Here is a 26696-nt window from a genome sequence, read left to right as displayed (position 1 = left end):
AAAATTTAAATAAAGGTTTTATGAAAATTACGGACATGTTCCCACTCATGTGACATTGTCACATGAGGGGACATGTAAGGGGAACTTTATTTTTCTATTGTTGTCTTTTTTCATATTTAGAGCTGATCTCCCTGAGGCTGCACTTAGCATAGCGCTTCTGTGTGGACATCACACTGGGTGAGTGTGTGTCTGTGTGAGAGAGAGTGTGTGTCTGTATTTGAGAGAGAGAGAGAGTGTGTCTGTGTGAGAGAGAGTGTGTGTATGTATTTGAGAGAGAGAGAGTGTGTGTGTCTGTGTGAGAGTGTGTGTCTGTGTGTGAGAGAGTGTGTGTCTGTGTGAGAGAGTGTGTGTATGTATTTGAGAGAGAGAGAGTGTGTCTGTGTGAGAGAGAGTGTGTGTATGTATTTGAGAGAGAGAGAGTGTGTGTGTCTGTGTGAGAGAGTGTGTGTCTGTCTGTGAGAGAGTGTGTGTCTGTGTGAGAGAGTGTGTGTATGTATTTGAGAGAGTGTGTGTGTCTGTGTGAGAGAGTGTGTGTATGTATTTAAGAGAGAGTGTGTGTGTCTGTGTGTGAGAGAGTGTATGTATTTGAGAGAGAGAGTGTGTGTCTGTGTGTGAGAGAGTGTGTATGTATCTGAGAGAGAGAGTGTGTGTCTGTGTGAGAGAGTGTGTGTATGTATTTGAGAGAGAGAGTGTGTGTCTGTGTGAGAGAGTGTGTGTATGTATTTGAGAGAGTGTGTGTGTCTGTGTGAGAGAGTGTGTGTATGTATTTGAGAGAGTGTGTGTGTCTGTGTGTGAGAGAGTGTATGTATTTGAGAGAGAGAGTGTGTGTCTGTGTGTGAGAGAGTGTGTGTCTGTGTGAGAGAGTGTGTGTATGTATTTGAGAGAGAGAGTGTGTGTCTGTGTGAGAGAGTGTGTGTATCTGTTTGAGAGAGAGAGTGTGTGTCTGTGTGTGAGAGAGAGTGTGTATGTATTTGAAAGAGAGAGTGTGTGTCTGTGTGTGAGAGTGTGTGTATGTATTTGAGAGAGAGAGAGAGTGTGTCTGTGTGAGAGAGAGTGTGTGTATGTATTTGAGAGAGAGAGAGTGTGTGTGTCTGTGTGAGAGTGTGTGTCTGTGTGTGAGAGAGTGTGTGTCTGTGTGAGAGAGTGTGTGTATGTATTTGAGAGAGAGAGAGTGTGTCTGTGTGAGAGAGAGTGTGTGTATGTATTTGAGAGAGAGAGAGTGTGTGTGTCTGTGTGAGAGAGTGTGTGTCTGTCTGTGAGAGAGTGTGTGTCTGTGTGAGAGAGTGTGTGTATGTATTTGAGAGAGTGTGTGTGTCTGTGTGAGAGAGTGTGTGTATGTATTTAAGAGAGAGTGTGTGTGTCTGTGTGTGAGAGAGTGTATGTATTTGAGAGAGAGAGTGTGTGTCTGTGTGTGAGAGAGTGTGTATGTATCTGAGAGAGAGAGTGTGTGTCTGTGTGAGAGAGTGTGTGTATGTATTTGAGAGAGAGAGTGTGTGTCTGTGTGAGAGAGTGTGTGTATGTATTTGAGAGAGTGTGTGTGTCTGTGTGAGAGAGTGTGTGTATGTATTTGAGTGTGTGTGTCTGTGTGTGAGAGAGTGTATGTATTTGAGAGAGAGAGTGTGTGTCTGTGTGTGAGAGAGTGTGTGTCTGTGTGAGAGAGTGTGTGTATGTATTTGAGAGAGAGAGTGTGTGTCTGTGTGAGAGAGTGTGTGTATCTATTTGAGCGAGAGAGTGTGTGTCTGTGTGTGAGAGAGAGTGTGTATGTATTTGAAAGAGAGAGTGTGTGTCTGTGTGTGAGAGTGTGTGTATGTATTTGAGAGAGAGAGTGTGTGTCTGTGTGAGAGAGTGTGTGTATGTATTTGAGAGAGTGTGTGTCTGTGTGAGAGAGTGTGTGTATCTATTTGAGAGAGAGAGTGTGTGTCTGTGTGTGAGAGAGAGTGTGTATGTATTTGAGAGAGAGAGTGTGTGTCTGTGTGAGAGAGTGTGTGTATGTATTTGAGAGAGAGAGTGTGTGTCTGTGTGAGAGAGTGTGTGTATGTATTTGAGAGAGTGTGTGTGTCTGTGTGAGAGAGTGTGTGTATGTATTTGAGAGAGAGAGTGTGTGTCTGTGTGTGAGAGTGTATGTATTTGAGAGAGAGAGTGTGTGTCTGTGTGTGAGAGAGTGTGTGTCTGTGTGAGAGAGTGTGTGTATGTATTTGAGAGAGAGAGAGTGTGTGTCTGTGTGAGAGAGTGTGTGTATGTATTTGAGAGAGAGAGTGTGTGTCTGTGTGAGAGAGTGTGTGTATCTATTTGAGAGAGAGAGTGTGTGTCTGTGTGTGAGAGAGTGTGTATGTATTTGAGAGAGAGAGTGTGTGTCTGTGTGTGAGAGAGTGTGTGTATGTATTTGAGAGAGAGAGTGTGTCTGTGTGTGAGAGAGTGTGTGTATGTATTTGAGAGAGAGAGTGTGTCTGTGTGTGAGAGAGTGTGTGTATGTATTTGAGAGAGAGAGAGTGTGTGTGTCTGTGTGTGAGAGAGTGTGTATGTATTTGAGAGAGAGAAAGTATGTGTCTGTGTGAGAGAGTGTGTATGTATTTGAGAGAGAGAGTGTGTGTGTCTGTGTGTGAGAGAGTGTGTGTATGTATTTGAGAGAGAGTGTGTGCGTGTCTGTGTGAGAGAGTGTGTATGTATTTGACAGAGAGAGTGTGGGTGTCTGTGTGAGAGAGAGTGTGTATGTATTTGAGAGAGAGAGCGTGTGTGTGTCTGTGTGTGAGAGAGTGTGTGTATGCATTTGAGAGAGAGAGAGAGAGTATGTCTGTGTGTGAGAGAGTGTGTGTATGTATTTGAGAGAGAGTGTGTCTGTGTGAGAGAGAGAGTGTGTCTGTGTGAGAGAGAGTGTGTATCTGTGTGAGAGAGAGTGTGTGTATGTATTTGAGAGAGAGAGTTTGTGTGTATGTGTGAGAGAGTGTTTGTATGTATTTGAGAGAGAGAGTGTGTGTGTGAGAGTGTGTGTATGTATTTGAGAGAGTGTGTGTAACTGTGTGAGAGAGTGTGTGTATGTATTTGAGAGAGAGAGAGAGAGTGTGTGTCTGTGTGAGAGAGTGTGTGTATGTATTGGAGAGATAGAGTGTGTGTGTCTGTGTGAGAGAGAGAGTGTGTGTCTGTGAGAGAGAGTGTGTGTATGTATTTGAGAGAGAGTGTGTGTGTCTGTGTGAGAGCGTGTGTGTGTATGTATTTGAGAGAGAGAGAGTGTGTGTGTCTGAGTGAGAGAGAGTGTGTGTGTCTGTGTGTGTGTAATTGGTCCTCCCATGTAAAATGGCGCCGCGCCTCCGATCGGGGGCGCTGATTGGAAGTGCGTCCATACACGCCCGCCCATCAACTTCCTCCCCAACGGGGGAAAATTCAGCCCAGAGTGTGTGTGTAATAGAGTGTGTGTGTGTGTGAGAGAGAGAGTGTGCCTGTGTGTGTGTGTGTGTGTGATTGCGCATGCGTGTGTGTTTGAGAGAGAGAGAAAGAGTGTGTGTGAGTATGCGTATGTATGTGTGTGTGTGTGTGTGTGTGTGTGTATTTTATAATTGACTTATGTTGGAGTACTTTCCTCTTTGATACCTATACTGTGAAATTTACAGTCTTCTAGGAAATTAAGGAAAATTTGCCCATCTCTTTTTGAGCATATTGATTTTATAAAATTATTCCTTTAAAACCAACTGTCGGCATCACTTCCACAACTTTCTCAAACTTTTTCCCTGTAGATTGCAGTGTGCCATTCCATTAAACGGGTTTTTATATAGACAAGGATTAACTTTGCTGGCAAGTTTAATGCAAATCGCTAAGTACAGCAACATATTTTCCTGTATTTGACTGGTGAGTTTCTCGGTGAGATAACATCAGTGTGTAGCCTTTGGAGGGTCACAGCATCTTAGAAAGCAGCTTCCTGATATCTGTGTTTACCTGCGCGTGTGCAATCGCTACAAGTTACTGTCTGATTTCCACATTAATAATGGTGAGCACTGTTCACCACACCATTGGCTGGGATTTTCCATGCCCGCTGGCATTGGGCGTGTTCGGTGGTGTGAGTGGACATTTTGGCAAGAAGGCCAAAAATCGGTTTCACGACGTTGAGAAGCCAGTTTGCAGTCGTTCACTCAGCCCGCCAACGGAGGGCAGCGTTTCCCACCATCGGACGTCGGGAACCTCATTATAATACATCTACATATCATTATAAGCCATTATAATCGTTCCCCTCACCTGCTGGATAGTCCACCCAGGTGATTGCCCACCAACGTGTTTCACAACAGCGTGTAAAACTTGGTGGGCTGCACTTGGAGGGGAACTCGGAGGTGAGTGCACAGTAACGTGTCGGAGCGCTCACCCCGGTCTCCTGTTGGACTTCAAGGTTGAGGCGCATTTGGAGGGGGTGGGGGGCAGGGCTGCCCCACAGTTGAAGGTTGTGCACAAGTACATGAGGGGTGGGGAGGGGGTGAGCGGGAGGGAAGCAGCAACGCACCTGGATAAAGTGACCATTCCTCAGCAGCTGAGACAGTTCAGGCGCAGCCACATTGATATGATTGGGGTCGGGCCGTTAGCCTCTCTGCCCACTCAAGCAACGCAGAGGCATGAAAGTACCACCGAATTCTCCAAAGCTTTTCACCCCTCGGGCACAGACTGCAAACTAATGAGCGTTTTAGTGGACGGCAGAACAGCTGGATGACTGCACACGTTGTACAATCTCCTCGCTAAACCTGGCCATGGAGCAGTCACTGGTGGAGGTGCTCACAGCCCCTGGCAATGTCATCACCCCGGTTTGGACCAGTCTCCCCCATGGTTCAAGCTAACAGTGCAGCCTTGCAGTGTGGGTTAGGAGAATGCCCGTGCCTGAGCTGAGAGCACAGCCTGCAGCCCAATGGGCAAAGCTCCTGCCAATCGGTTGGGTGGAGTGGGGCGGAGGTGGGTGGGGCTTCGGGCAGCCATGCAGCGCACTAATCTCTGGCCATCCAAGTGGTGGTCAGCACTCTCCAGGATGTGTTAAGGAGCCTTCAGACTTGACCAAGACGGGTTCTTAGTGCACGTATGTGAACCCACACCTCTCTCTCTCTCTCTTTCTCTTTCATCCTGCAGGAGGAGCATGGAGCCTGGTGACCTAGCTGTCTGCCTCGTGACATACAGAGGGCAGAGACAACGGAGAAGAGAGCGACTGAGGCTCCTGACTGGGCAGAGGGAGAAGCAGCCCCCTCAGGAGGAAGGGGTATCTGGGGCTCCCATACATGCCGCCCAAGAGCTACAGTGAGCCATTTCAGGCCAGCAGCTAGTGACGCCCAGGGTCTATAGAGGCGCCTTTCATTCCTGCAGGTGACCAAGAACCAGTGTCACCGAAGACTGCAATTGTCTAGGGAACTGGTCGGTCACATCTGCCAGCTGCTGCAGGATTTGGTGCCACAGGGACATGGAGGGCATCCACTGCCAGTGGCTGTGAAAGTGACCGTGGTGCTCAGTTTCTATGCCAGTGGCTCCTTTCAGGACTCCACAGGTGACCTCTGTGGGATCTCACAAGTCTCCACCCACAAATGCATCCATGAGGTCTGCGAGGATACACAACTTTGTGTATTTCACCCAGGACCAGGACAGCTAGGGTACGAGAGGGATTGGATTTTCCCAGACCTCGGGTTTCTCACAGTGCAGGGTATGATCGACTGCACTCATGTGGCGCTCAGATCTCCATCGCACACACCCGGTGGACTACATCAACCGCAAGGGGTTCCATTTGCTGAATGTGCAGCTGGTGTGCGACCACCACAAACACATCCTGCAGGTCTGCGCACGGTTTCCAGGGAGTGTGCACGACTCCTACATTCTCAGTCGCTCACAGATCCCTGAAGATTCCCAGAGTCCACAGAGGCTGCAGGGTTGGCTCCTCGGGGACAAGGTCTACCCGCAGAGGCTGTGTCTGATGACACCCGTGTGGCGGCCTCAGACTGCAGCAGAGCGACGCTATAATGAGGCTCATGCTGCAGCTCTCAACTTGGTGGAGCAGACCATCGGGATGCTGAAGATGAGGTTCCAGTGCCTGGACCGGTCTGGTGGAGCCCTGCAATATAGTCCACAGAGGGTGTCACACATCATCATCACCTGCTCCTCCCTTTACAACCTGGTGCTGCAAAGGGGTGAGGAGTTGGCTGAGGGGGAGATGGAGGAGGTGGAGGTCTCCCCCGATGAGGAGGATGCTGATGGGGATGAGGCTGAGGAGGCCCTCGAAGATGACGACACTGGGATGAGGCCCTCGCACTGGCCAGATGAGGCAGGCGCTCGGGAGGCCCTCATAGCTGCTAGATTTGTGGAGGATGATGACGACATACAGTGAGGTGTCCCCATAGATCCTCACATCGCATCATAGCTCAGGCTGTGCAACTACATCTTCTTAACTGTCCTAACCCTGCCGCTACATCTTGGTGCTCCCCGGACATCCACAGCAGAAGTGGAGGCAGCCTGCTGACTGCGACACCCTGTCTAGGATGACCTTAGTGGGCGTCCTCTGGATGGGCAAGACCTGGAGGGCTCCGGCCTGCTTTCAGGGTCCTGCTGTGTGGCAGTGACACCCTCCTCAGCCTGTGAAACTGGAGCTGCTGAGGTCACAGGAAGAAGGGATTCAGATGGGCCGGACACTCTCGGAGTCTCTTGGATGATCCTCCTCCCTATGGGTGCCTGAGGACCCCAGGCTGACTCCTTGAGGAGCAGCAGTAGCTGGAGTGAGATCGAGCTGCCCTGCACCTCTCTCATGTACACACTGTTGGAGGCCAACAATGGTATCAGCGATGGAGTTGAGCCCACGCAGCAGGGCAGGAGCGAAGTCCTGGATCCAGGTCTCCATGGGGGCCACCACCCTGCCAGTGTTGACTTTGGTGTGTTGGCATGACAGCGCCAACACCTCAGACTGAAGGTGGACGGACTCCTCCAACGTGCTTTGCAATCTGAGCAGTGCAGCGGACATCCCTTCCTGATGTTCCCGAGTTTGCCTTTGCAGCTCCAGCAACTGTGACATGACTGAGTCCAGAGGCTCATCATCTGACTCGGACTCAGCAAATTTCTGGCCTCCAGCAGTGCTCAGAGTGCCGGACACCTGGGAAGTCCCTGCCTCCACCTGCTGTGGATCAGACAGTGCGATGTGCTCACCAGATTGTGATCCCAGGGCTACTCTAAAGCTAGGTCCACCGAGGTGTGTGTCTCTGCGCTGGTGGAGGGTGTGGGTGAGCTCTGTGATGGGACTTCAGGGATGGTGCCTCCAGATTCCCCTTCAGAGGTTTCTTTGGAGCTTGATTGGAGGCCCTGGGTCATGGAATCCGTCCCCAGATGTGCCTGTGAAAGCAAGGGGAGATAATTAGTACATGGCAGTGGCCTGTGAAACGGGACACGTCACTCACAGCATGGTTGTCTGATGGATGTTGCACTGCTGGATCCTCACTTGGTAGAGCAACACCGACCTCACCGTCAGCACAGGACTGGTCTAGATCCTCGCCGGCCAGCTGGATGGCTCTGTTTTCAAAGTCCGTGAGGACCTTGGTTTCGGGCATTCCTCCACCGGTCTGTGACCTCTCCCTCTTGTTGTGTGCCAGCTTGTCCTGCATGAATAGAGATGGAGAATGTAAGAAGGACGCCTGCCAGGCCAGTTGATAAGTATGCCTGGCCTGTGTGGGTGGTGAGTGGTCCCATGGATGGGATGAAGACAATGACGGTCAGTGTGAGAGAGTGAATGGTGATATTCCTTGAACTGGCAGCGACAGCGACCCTTGTGCATTTGTGATGGGTTTGTGAGTGTGAGTTTAGTGATGAGAAGAGTGACTTACCCTGGCTGAACAGAGGAAATCATTCATCCTCTTGCGGCACTGGGTGGCTGTCCCCTTTTGAAGGGCATTGGCACTGACCATCACTGCCACTGCCTCCCAAGCCAGATTAGTGAGGATACTGCACATTCTGCAGCCAGAGCCAGGGGTAGAGGACATCACAGCGAGCCTCCACTGCGTCCAAAAGGCGCTGGAGGGACGGGTCACTAAACCTGGGGGCTGCAGTCTTTTTGCCTCTCGGGGCCATGTCTTCCATGCAGCAGTCGTGGGCTGGAAGCGCTGAGAGGTGTGCGGGCAGCTGCACTTTAAATATGGCGCCTGGCGCAATGAAGCAGCGATGTGATGGCAGGTGGGTGAATGAGAGCCCGCTCGCGATGGACACGTGTTTCCCGGGAGTGCATAATTAATGTGGCGGGTTTGGGACGATGCGGCGTGAAAAGCCGCCATTGCAGCCAGTGGGGAAGATGCTGTTTTACCCACCCGCTGCTGCACTTGGTGCAAACCTGGGACGATTCCGCCCATTATAACTCCTGCGAAATCCGGCCTGATGTGATTTCTCAGCCACCAGATGGTGCTGTTGTACACATTACAATTCACAGCACAAAAATCAGGCCTCCTCTCCTCAAAAGGTGGCTGAGGCAGAGTCCTTGAACATCTTTAAGGCAGAGGTAGATAGATTGCTGATGAGCAAGGGCGGTGAAAGGTTATCGGGGGTAGGCTGGAATATGAGGTGAAAATCAGATCAGCCATAATCTTGTTGAATGGCAGAGCAGGCTTGAGGGGCCGAGTGGCCTACTCCTTCTCCTATGTCCGTATGGTCTACACTGGGGCTGTGTTCTAATGAGTCTCCTCCCATTCCTCCATCTCACCCTATCAGCAGATCCTTCTGCTCCTTTCTCCCTCATCTATTTACCAAACTTCAGTGCATCTATATTGTTCACTGCTCCCTGTGCTAGTGAGTTCTACATTCTCACCTTTCTCCTGAATTCCCTATTGGATTTGTTGATGACTATCTTATATGTATGGCCCCTAGTTTTTGACTCTCACACATGTGGAAACATTTTCTTTATGTTGACCCTATCAAATACATGACATCCATTAGGTCGCCCCTCGACGTCTCTTTGCTTGGGCAAAGAGCCTCAGCTTGTTCAGTCCTTCCTGACAGCTATGACTTCTCTATTTCTGGTTGTAAAGGTTTACACACAAACCACAGAAGCAAGATGCTGCAAATATGAAATGAATGAATGACCAGGTAAGCTGTTTTTGCTCCTGTTGGCTGAGGGGTGAATGTTGTCAATGTGTGCGTCCAAGTAAGCGTATGTACCAGATTTTCAATGATTTTGTATTCAGTTGTTTCTTGATAACCTGTGCAATTTCCCTGTAGAAAAGAATCAAATTAAACAAAGGTCCTACAAAGGGTTGTTTTTATTCATTCACAGGATGTGGGCTTCGCTGGCTGGGCCACCATTTCTTGCCCATCCCTAATTGCCCTTGAGAAGGCGGCGGTGAGCTGCCTTCTTGAACCGCTGCAGTCCCTGTGGTGTAGGTACACCCACTGTTAGGGAGGGAGTTCCAGGATTATGACCCAGCGACAGTGAAGGAACGGCGATATATTTCCAAGGCAGGATGGTGAGTTACTATGTGGTGAACTTTTGCAGGTGGTGGCGTTCCCATCTATCTGCTGCCCTTGTCCTTCTAGGGACTAGTGGTCATGGGTTTGGAAGGTGCTGTCTAAGGAGCCTTGGTGAATTCCTGCAGTGCATTTTGTAGATGGTACACACTGCTGCTACTGTGCGTCAATGGTGGAGGGTGTGAATATTTGTGGATGCGGTGCCAATCAAGCTGTGGTCCAGTTTAAGAACGCATCATGGAATCTCTCTGAAATGAGGGTGATTGTCCCTCGGAAAGAAATTGAATATAGACTCACATTGATATCACTGCTTTCATGCCGTCAAGATATCCCACAATACTGCACAGCTAATGAATTAGCTTTAAGCTGGAGCACAGCAAACAACTGTGAAATTAATGGCCAGTTCATCTGCTTTGGATGAATGATGAAAGCAGGAATAGTTCTCCTGTACTTCTTTCAATAGTCTCAAGAGTTATTTTGCATCCACCTGAAAAGACAGACAAGGCCTTGGTTTAACTTCACATCCAAAAGGTGGTACTGCCAACAGTGTCGAGTTCTCTTGGTATGGAGTGGAGTATGTAAGTTTATGACTTATGATTTTCCGACAGTGTGAATTCATCTAGGCCTTACTGAATCACTATTTCTTGGTTTGACATTCTGTCCTTTTCAATCTTCATGATGAGTCAATCAAGTTAGCCTTTCCTCTGATGTCTCCTATTAGCCCCAACATTTGTAGTTTTGCTTAGACAGAAATTTGAACCCCTCTTCCAATGACAAAGCAGGCAAAAAAAAACCCCAGAAAATGCCCAAAACTGTCTGAAGGTCAGGCAGCACTTGCTGTGGAGAAACACAGAGTTAACATTTCAGCTGTGGACTATCTTAATGTCATGTCCATTACATTGTTAAGGTTAAGAGAAACAGGTGATGGGCATTAATTGTATTTGAGCACATATAAACAGGGGATAGCTGGGACACTGGGGTGTGTGGTAGGAGACCTGTGAGACTGAACAAGTCAATAAACTCTCTCAATAAAGAAAAGCTCTATGTCTTGGTTTTGGGTTCACCTTATGGCTTGGATTCTATTAACAGATTCATGGTCAGAATCAGAAAAATTTACAGCTGGACGGCATTTAAAACGGAACAGGAGAGGTTGCAGGAATAAAACACACATACACACACCATAGAGACACAACAGACAGACACACCCACACAAAGACACAACTGCAGACATACATACAGACATAGCTCCAAACAAAATTCCAGCCCCCCCACACACACAAACAACCATATATACATGGCATGCAGCCCCACACACAGAGTCACACAGACAGAATGCCCCCCTCCACCCACTGCCACCAGCACCACCAACCCCAAAGTTATTTTATGTCAGATTCTTCTTTATAATGCTATTGTGAAGTGCCTTGGAACATTTTACTACAATTAAGTTGCTATATAAATACAAGTTGCTGTTGTTGTTACATTACAAGTCAGTCAATATCCCCTTTATTAGATTAATTTAAAAACATGATCTCTTTCAAGTAAAAAGAAAAAGGATGTAAAACTTTAGAGGCATCCAAACAATTACAAAATGTGTTTGCCAAACTTTAAAAAAAAATTTCAACAATGCCCCTTTAAATTGCCTGAGCTGGTGGAGCCGGGTGGCACTAGGACCCACGGAGAGCCTATTTATGTTCCCACCCCCCCACCCCCCTCCCTCTCTCTGACCACAGTAACTGCTACTGATTATTTCCCTCCTGCTTTTGTTAAAACCGCAGACATGCAGCGCAGAGTTCTACCCTTCTGGCCAGTGGAGAGCTCAGCCTTTGTCATGTCCTGCAGCGCCTGGGCAGCTCTGACAGGAACTTCCCAACTCTCAGCATGGATCAGGCAACTATCCTGGTGAGATTCCTCAGACAGGCGCAGAGCAAGAAGTGCAGCAAACAGGAGAACATTTCGGGGGAGTTTCTGGTAAGTCTATTGTCGAGTTCACTGTGCAAAGCTGACAGGGGGGTTTTAAACGGGGCCGGCGCTGCACAGAGACCTGCAACAGGTGTCAGACCGACTAGGAGTGGCTGAACAGGTTGGGGGAGAGGAGACAGTGTTTCTCCCTCTCTTGTGAGAGATGTGAGCATGGGGCACCCCTGTACCTTTAAATCCTCATGGTGTCTTTCCCTCTGACTCCTCAACGTTTTCTGGAAAGACTGACAGAGGAATCAGTTTCACTGCACCAGCGAAAGGACACCAGGGAGGCTCGCCTGCCCTGAGTCCTGGAGTCATTAGCACCCTGAAGGAGGCCATTCGGCCCATTGATTTCATGCTGGCTCTCTGAAGAGTCCATCTCATTTAGCAATCAGCCCCTTGTGACTGTGCACTCTGCCTTTGTAGATGTTTGGAGTGGTGGCCCAGTAGACTTTTACAGGGGATGAGGAACTGAGTGTTGTGAGGGAGTCCCGATAATTGGAGGGGTTCCTCAGCCTGTTAATACAGAGTGGTGGTATTTACAGGGAGTCTTTGTGAAGCATCTCGTGTACCGCGTACAGTCTTGGTCTCCTTACTTAAGAAAGGATATGATTGCAATAGAAACAATTCAGAGAAGGTTCACTCGACTGATTTAAGGGTTATGAGGAAAGGCTGAACAGGCTGGGCCTATACCCATTGGAGTTTAGATGATTGAGAGGTGATCTTATTGAAACATATAAGATCCCGATGGGGACTTGGTAGGGTGGATGCTAAGAGGATGTTTCCTTTGTCTAGAACCTCGGGGACACAGTTTAAGAATTTAGGGGTCTCCCGTTTAAGACTGAGATAAAGAGAATTTTTTTCCCTCAGAGGGTCGTTAGTCCTTTGGCATTTTTGTCCCCGGACAACAGTGGAGGCCGGGTCGTTGAATATATTCAAGGCTGAGTGATCGACGAGGGAGTCAAGGGTTATGGGGGACAGGCGGGTAAGTGGAGTTGAGACCACAGTCAGATCAGCCATGATCTTACTGAAGGGCGGAGGAGGCTCGAGGGGCCGAACGGCCTACCCCTAGTTCTTGTGCGTCAATATTTGCCGTTTTTCGGGAGCTTCCGTGTAAAGAAAGGCCTGGAAACTCTGTCTCTGGATTTCACCTTCGCAACGATTCTTTTCTCTAAAGTTGGTCCAATCCCTTTAAATTCGGGACTTTTGTCAGAATATAGTCTTGTTTTTCCAGAGTGTTCACAGACTAGTAGTGAAAGTTATAAAATGACCATCATTAAGAGATTTGAAGATATTTTTAAAGATAAGTTACTGGTTTATTTTTAGCACTCTTATAGCGTTGTGGGACTGCTCACAGACAGCTGTACACTATAGTGGAGGATGGGTGAAAATGGACATCTTGGCCACAGGAACATCACAGTAAAACTAGGTGAATAATGTAGTCTGGCTGAGAATGTAGGGAATCGAGCCTTGTGAAAATATCCTTCACACCTATATTATATAGTCCTGTACAGCCCATGATCATAAAACAAAAGACACCATTCAGCCTATTGTGCATGTACTAGCTCTTTGAAAGAGCTCATCATTTAGCCCTGCTCCCTTGTTTTTTTTTTCCATGCTCCTGAAAATTCTGTTCCTCAAGTATTTATCCAGTTCTCCTTTTTAAAAAGTACTATTGAATCTCCTTCTGCTGTCCTTGGAAGATGCACAGATTCACCAGAATGTTACCAGGACTCCAAAAGTTCAATTACTGGGAGAGATTATATAAACCATGTTTGTATTCCCTGGGATATAGAAGTTTAAGGGGTAATTTTTGTTCCATTTTGACAGGCATTGATGGGGTAGATAGAGAGAAATCTTTTCTGCTGACGGGGGCGGGGGGGTGGGGGGGAGTCTAGATTCAAATCAGGGCCTGACAATTCTGGAGAAATATTGGAGAACACTCCATGATTGGTAAAAGTGTGGAACTCTCTCCCACAAAAAGCAATAGATGTTAGCTCAATTAATGATTTTAAATCTGACATTAATAGGTTCACGCCATAGAAGGGTATAAAGGAATGTGAATCTAAGACACGTGCTTAGTGTTAGGACAATAGATCAGGCATAAGAAATAGAAGCAGGAAGTGGTCATTCAGCCCTTCAAGCCTGTTCTGCCGTTCAATAGGATCGTAGCTGATCCTAGGTCTCAACTCCACTTTCCTATCACTACCCATATCCATTGAATCCTGATTCCTTGTCCCCATGTTCTAGACGTCCCAACCAGGGGAAACTGCCCCTCAGTATCTACTACCCTGTCAAGTCCCTTCAGAATATTGTCTGTTTCAGTGAGATCACCTCTCATTCTTCTAAACTCCAGCGAATATAGACCCAATTTATTCAGCATCTCATTACAGGACAGCCCCCTCATCCCTGGGACCAATCTAGTGAACCTTCACTGTCCCTCTTCCAATACAAGCCACCGTTATCATTGTCCGTTGTGCCTCGATTCGAGGATGACGTCCACTCAGGGTCGTGAGTTTCTCCCATGGGTCTTTATTTGACGGAACAGGCCCTTTTCTCGGCCCACAGATCACACGGGACAGGACATTCCATGAGGTAGTGGGATCCGGAGTGCAGGGTTTACTTCCTTTTCTTTCCTTCTCTGTCACCGCTCTGCCTCATCATTAAGACGTTGTGACTCAAAGTGTGATGCAGCTTGATGGACAAGTTGTCATCATTTTGAACCATTGGTAGCGACCTCCTCCCAGTCATTAATGTCAATGCCGCCGTGCTTCAAGGAGAGCTTCAGAGTGTCTTTGAAGTGTTTTCTTCATCCTCCCCTGGAGCACTGGCCATTTGAGAATTGAGAAAACAGGACATGGTGGGTGAGACGGTTTTTTGGCCAAGTGGACAGTGTCCAGTCCATCGAAGTTGATTTTGCAGGAACTTTGCCTGGATGCTCGTGGAGCTGGCTTCAAGAAGGACACCAGTGTCTGTCTGAACGGTCCTCCCATTGAATCCGGAGGATGTGGAGGAAGCATTGCTGATAGAATTTCTCTGCTGCTTTTATGTGTCGCTGATACACAGTCCAGGTCTCACTGCAGTACAGGAGTGCGGTAACAACTGCTGTACGTTAGGACTGTGAGGAAGTGGATCCTTCCTTAAATATGGAGACCAAAACTGAGCACAGTCCTCCAGGTGTGGTCTCACCAAAGCCTGTAAAATTTTAGCAAGTCTTCCCTATTCTTGTCCTCCAATCTCCTTGCAATAAAGGTCAATGTGCTATTTATCTTCCTAACCACTTGCTTTAACCACATACTAACTTTCTGTGCTCCTTGTACAAGTATACCCAAGCTTCTCTCAATATCAACATTAACAAGTTTCACACCTTTTTAAAAAAAATGTTCTTCTAATTTTACGGCCGAAATAAATAACCTCATATTATCACATTACATTAAACCTCAGCACATTAAACTCCAACTCCATCTTGTTACCCACTCACTTAACACATCTATATCTTTTTGCAGCCTCTTTATTTCCTCCTCACCGATTGCATTCCCATCTAACTTTGTATCATCTTAGATACATTATTCTGTCTCTTTGACTAAGTCTTTCATATAGATTGTAAATAGCTGAGGTCCCAGCACTGATCCTTGTGAAGATCCACTAATTGCAGCCTGCCAACTTGAAAATGCCTTGCTCTCTGCTTCCAGTCCATTAATCAATTCTCTCTCCATGCCAATATACCACCCCCAACTCCATGAGAACTTGTGTTGTGTAATAACCTTTTATGTGGCACCTATTGAAAATTCAAGCATACTACATCTACTGGCTCCCTTTTACCTACCCTACTAGTTCTGCTTTTTCTCATTCTCTGCCTGAAGGCAGGTCCAACCCACCTTGCCATGACCTCCACCACAGGCAGATGTAGGTCCTGAATCCTCCCCAGCCGGATCAGGGATCGACCCCTGTGGCAACAGTCTGATCCACACCAGCCATCCAGCCAACTGGTTGCCCCAGGGAGTCTGAGTTGCTGTGGCAGCACACGCTTCTACATGCATGTTGTAGTCTGGAGCTATGGATAGCGATGGTAGAGGCTCTAAATTTCTTTCCGTCACATGACTGACCAGGAATCTCTCCCTCTCTTACTGCCTGCCATTGGCGTGTGTTGGAAATATTTATAAGGTGATAACCTGTTTGATCGTGTTTTGAATGCACCTTCCCTGGAGTGGGACTTAAACCCAGAGCTTCTGGCACAGGGGCAGAGATGCTACCCACTGCACCATAAGACCTAACCCTTCTGGCTGCATCCTCAAAAAACTCTAATAAATTTGTTGCATTTACTAACTACCATCCATTAGGACCGTTACAGAATCCAGGGAATGTTGGAAAATCATAACCAGTGCATTGACTATCTCTACATCTACCTCTTTTAGAACCCTAGGGTGTAGGTCATCAGTTCCTGGGGATTTGGTGGATTTTAGTTCTTTAACTTTCTCCAATACTTTTTCTCTTACCTAAAGTTACCTTAAGTTCCTCACCCTATTAGCCCATTGGTTACCTTCTATTTCTGGTCCGTAATTCTACTTCTACTGTGAAGACGAATGCAAAATGTTTGTTCAATGTCTCTACCATTTCCTCCTTATCCAGGAAAATTCCTCCTGTCTCTGCATCTAAGGGACCAACATTTAATTTCGTTGCACTCCTTTTTATACACTTGTAAAAGCTCTTACACTTTGTTCTTATAATCCTGGCTAGTTTGCTCTCGTGTTCTACTTCTTCCCTTTTTGTATCAACATTTTGGTGGCCCTTTGCTGGTTTCTAAAACGTTTCCAATCCTCAGACTTACTGCTTTTCTTTGCCAAAATCTTGTGGAGGCAGCAGATGTCTTGGCCACCGGCTGAAGGGCAGGCAAGACACTTGTGACGCCTCTTTTCAGGAAGGCCCGTCGCATCTTATGCCATTCAGACACTTGGCAGGCCTTCCCCCAACATCAAGGACCCGGGGGGTCAGGACATCCTGCCAGCCAAGAGTTGCTGGCCACTTAGAGACCAGCAGCTCTTCTGTACTCAGTAGTGCCACCACAGCAATGGTGGCTGCTGCTGGTATGACACCCACCTGAGGCCTTGGATCGAGGGGGGTCCTAGGCAACAGGTATGATGGCTGAAAGGTGGATTGTTGGAAGGAGGGGGGGTCGGCAGCAAGGGCAGGAAGTGGCTTTCAGTGAGCCTCCCCTTTACAGATGTCAGTTCCCTCTATCTGCACTGAGTGCCTTTGAGCGAGGGAGGCCCCATCTCCCCACAACCCCACGGGATCCTGCAAGCAAACACATTGGGGTTGGCTAGTCATGCTCCCCGCCTAGTGAGCCGTTCACCCGCTGCTGAGTTAATACCAGCGGCGGTGGGATGAGGCCCTTAAGTGGGTATTAATTGCCCACTTAAGGGCCTCAATTGATGGCGAGGCAGGAAGGACATCTACGGGCCATCGCACCATGGCCTTAATCGGGGCGGATGTAAGGTGGGGGAGGTGTCCCCACTGACCACTCTCCCTCCTGATTAAATGCCCCCACCAGCACAAAACCCTCCATGGGAGAGGGCATACACGACCCAATAACCCTCCTCTTTTAATCTAATACTATCCTTGACTTTCTTGGTAAGCCACAGATGGATCTTTCTTGCTGAGTTTTTTTATGGAATCTAATTGTGTTGAATATTTTGAATTGTTTTCTTAAATTTTTCCCACTGGTTATTTACCACCATACCTTTCAGTCTATTTACCCAATCAACCTCAGCCAGCTCTCCCCTCATGTTTATACTTTGTTTAAATTTAAGATTCCTGTTTGTGATTGGAGTGTGTCGCTTTCAGACTTAAAATGGAATTCAGTTGTGTTATGATCACTGTTTCCAGGCAGATCTTTTACTAATTAACTCTGCCCCATTCCAGAATACCAGATATAAATTAGCTTTATCCCTGGTTGGTTCCACAACACATTGCTCCAGGAAGCTGTCATCAAAACATTCTACAAACTCAACTTTATGATCACCTTTGCCGATTTGATTGGTCAAGTCTATGTGAAAATTGAAGTCCCCCACAATTATTACTTTGCCTTTGTGCTGACTTCCATTTATTCCTTGCTTAATGCTCTATCCAGGAGGTCTTGGGACGCTACCCACTGCATCATTGCCTCTGAGCCAGAAGCTCCAGGTTTAAGTCCCATCAGGGGACTTGATGGCCAAGGAAGGTGTGTTCATAACGCAGCCAAACAGGTTGAGTTTCAACCTGTAAATACTTCCAGTACAGGCCAATGGCAGGTGGTAAGAGCGGGAGAGATTTCTGGTCAGCCGTGTGATGGAAAGAAATTGGAGCCTCTACCATCACCCTCCATAACTCCAGGCTACAACATGCACGTAAAAGTGTATGTTGCCATAGCAACTTGGACCCCTGGGTGGGGGTTGGAGGGCTGGATGACTGGTATGGATCAGATTGGTACCAAAAGCACAGGGTTCGAACCATTATTCTGGCTGCAGTGGATTTGGGACCTGCACACTTGCCCTATCCCGTGGTGGAGGTAGTGTTGTTGTAGCTCAGACCTGCCTTTGGGCAGAGAACTGAAGAAGAAGAAAGCTCTGTCCACAGGATAACCACTCTGAGGGGGCGCATAAACTACTCCCAACAGCATTTTCTATCCCTTGTTATCCCTGACCCCACCCATATTGATTCTACTTCCTGATTTCCCTGAGCTAAGATCCTTTCTCACAATCGTCCTTATGTCATTCTTTACTATCAGGGATAAAGCAAATTTATACTCTCCTCCTTTTCCATTCTGTCTATCTTTTTGAAATGTTGTGTACTCTATAATATTTATTTCCCAACCTTGATCACCTTGTAACCATGTTTCTGTAGTGGTGATTAAATCTAAATCTAAATAATTTGTCACTATTTGAGCCACCAGCTATTTATCTTATTGCGAATGGTTTGTGCATTCTGAGAAAGAGCCTTTAATTTTATTTTTTTTACGATTATTATTTGCATGAACCTTATACACAGTTACCATTCCCTTCCTGTCCTACTCATAATCACCTTTACCCAAATTGCTTACACTGTTCTATTGTCTCCACTTTTCTCTTTAGATTTCTAAATCGCCCTTCACCTGAACCCTCCCCCACCTCTTTTTTTTTTTTAGTTTAAAGCCTTAGTCACAGCCCAAAGTTATATGACTCTCCAGGACACCAATCCCAGCCCGGTTTAAGTGGAGTCCGTCACAACAGATTAGTTCCCCCTTTCCGAGCGCTGGACCCAGTGCCCCATGAATCGGAACCCCTTCTTCCCACATCGGGCAGAATTTTATGTCCCGCGGGCGGGTGCGTGCCCGACCTGATCAGGAGTAAAATAGTGCGTGATGGCGTTGGGCGAGCGTCCTGACATCATCGCGCACCCGTGTGACATTTCGGTTGGCGAGTGTGCGCGAGAGTCGGCACAGTGCCCGCCGACAATTAGGAGGCTTGTTAAGGCCGTTAATCAATTGATTTAATCTGATTTTTCGCTGCCCGTCCAACCTTCCGGTAGGCGGGCGGGAGAATAGGCCAGGCGGCCTTTTGCGTTTTTGAGGAAACCTCAGTCACGGGTGGGATGAGGCTTCCAACAGTAATTTTTTTAAAAAGATAAAAATTTTGAAACATAATTTTTATTACGTGACTGAATCACATGTTTCCCTAAATTTTAAAATCTTTATTTTTCATTTTAAAATTCTTCAGCTCCCTGGAGGCAGCTCCCTGCCTCCAGGGAGCTTTCAGTGCACCCTCCCCCGTGCATGCGCAGACTTCAACGCCCACACTCCTCCCACCCACCCACCCTGGCAGCGCTGAGGCTCTCAGCTCGTGTTTCACACTGGCTGGCCGCTTCTCAGCCGATCCCAGGCCTGCCCACCGGTCCTGCCGGACAAAGGGAAAATCCTGCCCACCATCTTTCAGCCACACGTTTAAATTCTCTATCCTGCTTGACCCTATGCCCATTGGCCTGTGGCTTGGGCGGCAATCCAGAGATTATTACCTTTGAGCTTCTGTGTTTAATTTGGACCCTAACTCCTCAAACTTCTCAGCAGAACCCCATTCCTAGTTCCACATATGTTGCTGGTTCTTACGTGAACCACAACAACTGGGTCCTTCCCCTCCCACTCCAAGTTCATCTCCAACCACGCTGTTTCTCCCACACTCTCTCACTGTAAATGACCACGCTGTTCCTCTCGCAGTCTCTCACTGTAAATGACCATGCTGTTTCTCTCACTCTCTCACTGTAAATAACCACGCTGTTCCTCTCGCAGTCTCTTCCTGTAAATGACTACGCTGTTTCTCTCACACTCTCTCACTGTAAATGACCACGCTGTTCCTCTCGCAGTCTCTTCCTGTAAATGACTACGCTGTTTCTCTCACTCTCTCTCCCTGTAAATGACCACGCTGTTCCTCTCGCAGTCTCTCACTGTAAATGACCATGCTGTTTCTCTCACTCTCTCACAGTCTCTCCCTGTAAATGACCATGCTGTTTCTCTCACTCTCTCACAGTCTCTCCCTGTAAATGACCATGCTGTTTCTCTCACTCTCTCACAGTCTCTCCCTGTAAATGACCATGCTGTTTCTCTCACTCTCTCACAGTCTCTCCCTGTAAATGACCATGCTGTTTCTCTCACTCTCTCACAGTCTCTCCCTGTAAATGACCATGCTGTTTCTCTCACTCTCTCACAGTCTCTCCCTGTAAATGACCATGCTGTTTCTCCCACATACCCTCACTGTAAATGACTATGCTGTTCCTCTCGCAGTCTCTTCCTGTAAATGACTACGCTGTTTCTCTCACTCTCTTGCTGTAAATGACCACGCTGTTCCTCTCGCAGTCTCTCACTGTAAATGACCACGCTGTTTCTCTCGCAGTCTCTCCCTGTAAATGACCACGCTGTTTCTCTCGCAGTCTCTCCCTGTAAATGACCATGCTGTTTCTCTCACTCTCTCACAGTCTCTCCCTGTAAATGACCATGCTGTTTCTCCCACATACTCTCACTGTAAATGACTATGCTGTTCCTCTCGCAGTCTCTTCCTGTAAATGACTACGCTGTTTCTCTCACTCGCTCGCTGTAAATGACCACGCTGTTTCTCTCGCAGTCTCTCCCTGTAAATGACTACGCTGTTTCTCTCACTCTCTCGCTGTAAATGACCACGCTGTTTCTCTCGCAGTCTCTCCCTGTAAATGACCACGCTGTTTCTCTCACTCTCTTGCTGTAAAAATTGAGATCTAAGATTGTTAAAGGTGATCTGAAAATAAAGGTTTTTGAGATTATGAAGCGTTGAGATAGAGTGGATAGTGATAAATTGTTTCTACTGGTGAGTGAGAGAGTAACAAGAGAGGACAAGTTTCAGATAATCACAAAATGAAAGTAGAAAAAAGTTTTTAGAATGCAGAAATCATTGTCAAAGCAGAGTCCAGAGGCTCCTAGAAAAGGAAGCTAGGTGATTGAAAAATGGCCTATTAACTGGAATAAGTGAAGAACAGGATACTGGGAATAGAATAGGTGGGATATTAAAGAATATAAGGAATGAGCATAAAAGTGAGATTGGACTGGTTGTAATTAAAGGATATAGGGAGCGAGCAAGAGAGTGGGATTAGGTTGGTTGGGATATTAAAATCATAGAAATTTACAGCACGAAAGGAGGCCATTCAGCCCATTGTGTCTATGCCTTCCATCCTAATCCCATATTCCAGAACCTGGTCTGTAACCTTTTAGGTTATGGTGCTTCAGGTGCATGTCCAAGTACATTTTAAATGTGAAAATGGTTTTTGCCCCTGCTACCCTTTCAGGCATTGAGTTCTAGGCCCTACAACCCTCTAGGTGAAAAACTTTCTCCTCAACTCCCCTCTCATCCTTCTACCAATTACTTTAAATCTTTGCCCCCTAGCTATTGAACTCTTTTTGCTAACAGAAATAGGTTCTTCCTATCTGCTCTATCTATGCCCCTCATAATTTTATGCACTACAATTAAATCTCACCTCAGTCTCCTCTGTTCCAAAGAAAACAACCCTAATTTAACCAATTTTCCTTATATCTAGAGTTCCCCAGTCCTGGCAATGTTCTCTGCACCCTCTCTAGTATAATCACATCCATCCTGTAATGCAGTGAGCAGAAATGTATACAGTACTCTTGCTGAGGCCTCACTATTGTTTTGGGCTGTTCTAGCATCACAGCCTTGCTCTGATACTCTGTGCTTCAACCAGTAAAGGAAGAATTCCAAGTGCCTTCTTAACCACCTTATCTACCTGTCCTGCTACCTTCCGAGATCTGCTGACATAGGGCAGAATGGTCTCAGAGTTGCACTAAGCGTGGTAGTGGATGGGAATTACCCGCTGGCTGTAATGGCAGCTTTTCACGCCATTTTGTCCCAATCCCAGCTCATTAATCATGCATTCCCGGGAAACATGCCGTTTCGCTGGTGGGGCGGCCTCCAATTTGCCTGCCATGCCGTCACCTCGCCGCAGCCTCACGCTGGGCGCCAGATTTAAAGTGCAGCCACGCAAATACCTCTGTGCTTCCAGCCCAGGACTGCTGCACAGGAGACATGGCCCCGAAAGGCAAGAAGTCTGCAGCCTCCCGATTCAGTGACACATCCCTGGGACCGTCTTCTGGACACCGTTGGAGCCCGCTGCGATGTCCTTTACCCCCGCTTTGGCCACAGGAGGCCCATCAGTCTCACCGCTCCAGCTTGGGAGGCGGTGGCAGAGGTGGTCAGTGCCAAAGCTGCACAGAAGAGGTTGGCCATCCAGTGCAGATAGAGGATGAGTGATCTCATCTGTGCAGCCAGGGTAAGACAACCATCTCATCACACATTCACTGGCATCTCACTCGCTGCCAGCTCAAGGGACATCACCACTCACTCTCTCTCACACACCCTCACATCTCCATCTAGCCTCATCTCCTCTGGAGACTGCCTCCTCAGCCCTCACCATGTTGAGGCCACTTGCACAGATCAACATTTGTCCCCGTGCACACTCTGGGATACCACCCCTTCCCAGTAATGCCTAGCCCTGCAGTCTCTTCCCTTGCCTGAAGCCACTTATCCCCCTTCCCCAAGCAAGCCCTAGCCCTGCAGCCATTGAAAAGCCACCCCCGCCTCCCGGCCGATGAACGTGAGTGCTGCCCGAAACAAGCCTCCAAGTCCTGAGTGAAGTGCAGCTCGCCAAGTGCCCTTCGTTTACATGCCCAGGTGATTCAGCGTGGGGGGAGGGGGCGGGGGGGGGATGATTCTAGTGAGCAATAATATGCAGATGTATTAAAATGAAATTCCTGATGTGCTGCGGTGGGAAATGCGCAAGCTGGTTTCATGACGTTGTGAAACTGATTTTTGGCCTTCTGGCCATATTGTCCACCCAGGACCGCCCATGACGCCCAATGCCAACGGGCACAGAAAATTCCGCCCATGGACAAAGAAAATTCCGCCCTTGGACACAAAAGTCTGTGTTACTCTACGCTTTCCAGTATCTTACCATTCATTTTGAGCAGGAGTGTGGAATTCAGCTGGTAGAATATTTATCGCTCGCCCTATTTGCTCTGCAGATGGGTGGTGGTGAGTCGCCTTCTTGAACACAGCTGATTGGCTTGCTGGGCCATTTCGGAAGGACAGTTAAAAGTGAACCACAGGCGATGTTTCAGGTTGAGATGGCCAACTTGATGGCTGCTTGACCTCCTGAGCATTTCCAGCATTTTTTTGTTTTCGTTTCAGATTTTCAGCATCGGCAGTACTTTGCTTCTATAAGACTTAGTCACATTGGTGTGGAATGCGAATGGGCCAGAGCCGGTAAGGATAGCAGGTGGCCTTCCCTTAAGGAACTAAAGGCTAAAGAGAGTGAGCAGGAGAGCTGGTTAGACCAGCTGAATCATGTGGAGGAAAGTCCCAGCGAAATGACCTGGTTCCTTGTAACATTCTAGGATTCTGTCAGTAGACTGGGAGGCGCACATGAATCCTCAGCTTCTCTCTGAAAGATTTGGTCAAAGGGAGAACTTGTAGATGAACAGGAGTTTTGTAAACAAGAGAAACCGTTTCTAAAGGATGCCATTGCAAGAGGAAGGCATTACTAATGCAACTTTGTGCTGAGACATTTCATAAATCTGTCTGTCTTGTTCATCCCAAACTCCTGCAGAGATTGAGAAGGCAGTCAGTGAAAAACAAGAATGACAAAATCTATCCAGTGGGTCACTCAGAGAAGCAAGAGAATATCAAGAAAAATCGTTACAAAGACATTATACCCTGTAAGTCAAGGTTTTCCATTTCAAATCTCCCGTTGCTTTTTAGAATCCATTATCGTCCTGCTGAGAACTTTTCAGTTTTTAACTTCTGCTCAAGCTTTCTCGCCTTGGAATCATTGCCGAGGATCTTGAGTAGATTGCATGAAAGACAAATTCACTGCGTTTTGAATGATATAATTGGATGGCTAGTGGCACAGGATGGGCTAAATTTGAAGCATTTACTTCTTGAAGCTAAATATTCCTCATGTTTTATACCAGCTTTAACCAGACCGAGGAATTGATGAAAGTTTAAGGCCTGGATTTTCGGTCCCGGTTCGGGAGCGCAGAACCTGGACATTGCCCGGCTCCACAATCCCAACCGGGGAAAAAGTGCACCAGAAGTTGGGATTTTCATTCCGGGGGGTGGCGTTGGCTGGGAGTCAGTGGGTGGGGGGTTGGGAGGCTGCCAAGTGCATAGGCAGTATCGACCATGGGCAAATCTCAGGAGCCATGCTGAGATTAAACAAAATAAAAGTGTGTATTGATGAATTCAGTATTTAAAAACATAGTCTCATTCATAAAAACCCATTACTACATTTACATTCTTTCAGCTACATCTTATAAAAACATACAATTCATTTAACTGCCTAATCCCTTATAAAAACAAACTTTGGAATCCACAGTCCCACTTCAAAGAATCTATAACTACTTGGAGCTGTCAATGAAATTGAAGGTACCCTACTGTGAAAATAGAAGATTGTGAAATCAATCATGCAGCACTAATCCAGTAATGGTAGCCTTCAGGCTTATGTCAATAGACAGCGTGAAATAGCAAGCAACAACCTTTTTAAACATGCCAGACATATTTTTCAAAGATTTGAAGGGCGGGAGTTTTAAATGCCTTTGACAGCTTAACAGTTGCTTCTGAAAATTCATTTTGACACTTCTAACAGTTCCAATGAACTTGACAGTTAATGCATTTGTGCATCTTTCATGCACATTCATGCCTAATTTTAACAATCCGAAGGGACATCTGACCTCCCCCCAAAGTGCACCTGAACTCCCTCAAAGATGTCCTGGGACCATATCCAAAGGACTCCACAAATTACAGATTTGCCCCTACTGGGTGTAACCTGCACACATCATGTTTCACATACCTGGCTCATCAAAATCGCACATGAGCGGAGGAAGCTGATGATTTAAATCAGCAGTTGCCTATGTGAAATGCGCACGCGTGAATCCTGACCCGGGCTCATCCTTCACCCTGCGAAAATGGTAGGTGTCGTGTTCAGGGCGACTCTTCCAGATTTCAGGCTTGTCTACAATTTCGCAATGATGGAGTGGACCTCTGTCATTACAAAAAATCCAGGACTAAGAGTTTAGTGGTGTTTAGGTTATGGGGGCCTTATCCTGTGCAGATGTCACTGAATTATTTTTCTTAGTATTTTGACAGAATCAGGGATAGAGTTAAAATATTAAAAATCTGAAAAATGAATACAATCTACCTCAAACCTGCACACTTCTGGTTTTAACAGAAGTGGAACCAGGGAGGGAGGTTGAAATCATTTAATGAGCATGTCTGCATGCCTCCATTTTATGAGATTTCCACTTTAACCCATGCTGGATAGGCTTGGGGGCTGGTAAAGGAGGTTCAGAAGGCCCAGATTCATCATAAGTAAATTTGCAGCACTGCCTGTGGGCCAGGAAGAGCAGCAGTGCTTCCTCCCAAGTCCAACATACTAACCTGTAACCAATCTCTACATCGTATATTTTCCTCGGCCCAACCATCTTCAGTTGCTTCATCAATGACCTTCCCTCCATCGTAAAGTCAGAATTGGCGATGTGCAATCATCAGCAAACAACGTTCAGCACCATTCGCAACTCCTCAGATACTGAAGCAGTCTGTGTCTAAATGCAGCAAAACCTTGCCAATATCCAGGCTTGGGCTGACAAGTGGCAAGTAACATTTGTGCTATACAAGTGCCAGGCAATGACCATCTCCAACAAGAGAGAATCCAACCATTGCCCCTTGACACTCAGTGGCATTATCATCGCTGAATCCCCACTATCAATATTCTGGGGGTTATCATTGACCAGAAACTGAACTGGACTAGCCATATAAATACTGTGGCTACAAAGCCAGGTCAGAGGCTAGGAATCCTGTGGCGAGTAACTCACCCAGTTCTCCCAATCACCACTCTTCACCACACCCTCGCCCCCTTGAAACCCCATCTTCCCCCAAGGTCTCCAAGCCCCGTCTAGCCTAGCCCTGCCCAACAGTGAACTTTAGTCCCCTCTATGATTACTCCTAGCCCAGCGGCCCCTAGCCCTGACATTAATCCTACCTGCTGCTGTGCTGCAGCCCCTCCTGCCACAGGATTTCCCCATTTAATAGGCGACCAAACTTGTCAACCAGGCAGGGAATCTGTGTGTAAAAAAAAAAAGCAACACGTGGTGAGGAGTTATAACGAGTGGACACCCAATGAACTGCTGACCCCATGACTGAAAAAAGTCGCACCAAAAAAAATGTGAACTTTTCTCAATTTGAATATGAATCTGTTGGTGTTTCTGATCACTCACCGTCTGTCAGTTTATGGATTTTGGCTTTTGGAACTTGTTAACTTCATTTCTGTGATCTCTGCTTTGTTAGGCTCCAACGTAAAGCTCTCGTGCTGAATTCTATCCTGTGGCTAAAAGATCTGACAAGATAACACACTCGTGAATATATACCTGTGGTTAAGACCCCTTTTTCCTCAAATGAAGGAAATAATTGTTGCAACCAAACTTAGAATACTGAATACAGTTTTTGTCGTCACTGTACAAAAGAATAACGCAGCTATTGAAAGGTTTCAGAAGAGAACAGCCAGAATGATTTGAGGGGCTGGATAATGAGGAACAACCATGTAAATTGGTTATGTTCTCAGTGGAAAAGAGGTTGCTAAGAGACCAGATATTTGTTATTTTTATGATTCTAAAGGCACTAGATAATATTGCCTATGACAAGCTGTTACACCTTGTCTGGAACAGCAGAACACAGAGAACACTGAACTTGAAG

The 26696-nt window shown here is 47.0% G+C and overlaps 1 protein-coding gene across 2 annotated transcripts in view; it reads left to right on the top strand.

Annotated features, from left to right (window-relative positions):
• LOC144683449 (tyrosine-protein phosphatase non-receptor type 22-like) overlaps positions 1-26696 on the top strand; it is a 98208-nt gene that overhangs the window by 155 nt on the left and 71357 nt on the right. The window contains exons 2-3 of one of the 2 annotated variants that reach the window (XM_078546475.1): positions 11217-11409; positions 23557-23665. In XM_078546475.1, coding sequence (XP_078402601.1) covers positions 11320-11409; positions 23557-23665 — 199 coding nt within the window. In that variant the 5' untranslated portion in view covers positions 11217-11319. Of the gene's footprint in view, positions 1-11184; positions 11410-23556; positions 23666-26696 lie in introns of those variants that run through there. The other variant, XM_078546476.1, reaches the window with a different exon arrangement.

Source organism: Cetorhinus maximus, chromosome 8 (assembly GCF_964194155.1).
Source record: "Cetorhinus maximus chromosome 8, sCetMax3.hap1.1, whole genome shotgun sequence".
Classification (NCBI taxonomy): domain Eukaryota; kingdom Metazoa; phylum Chordata; class Chondrichthyes; order Lamniformes; family Cetorhinidae; genus Cetorhinus; species Cetorhinus maximus.
Note: the sequence above shows the minus strand (reverse complement) of the source record. Positions and strands in the feature narration are given on the sequence as shown.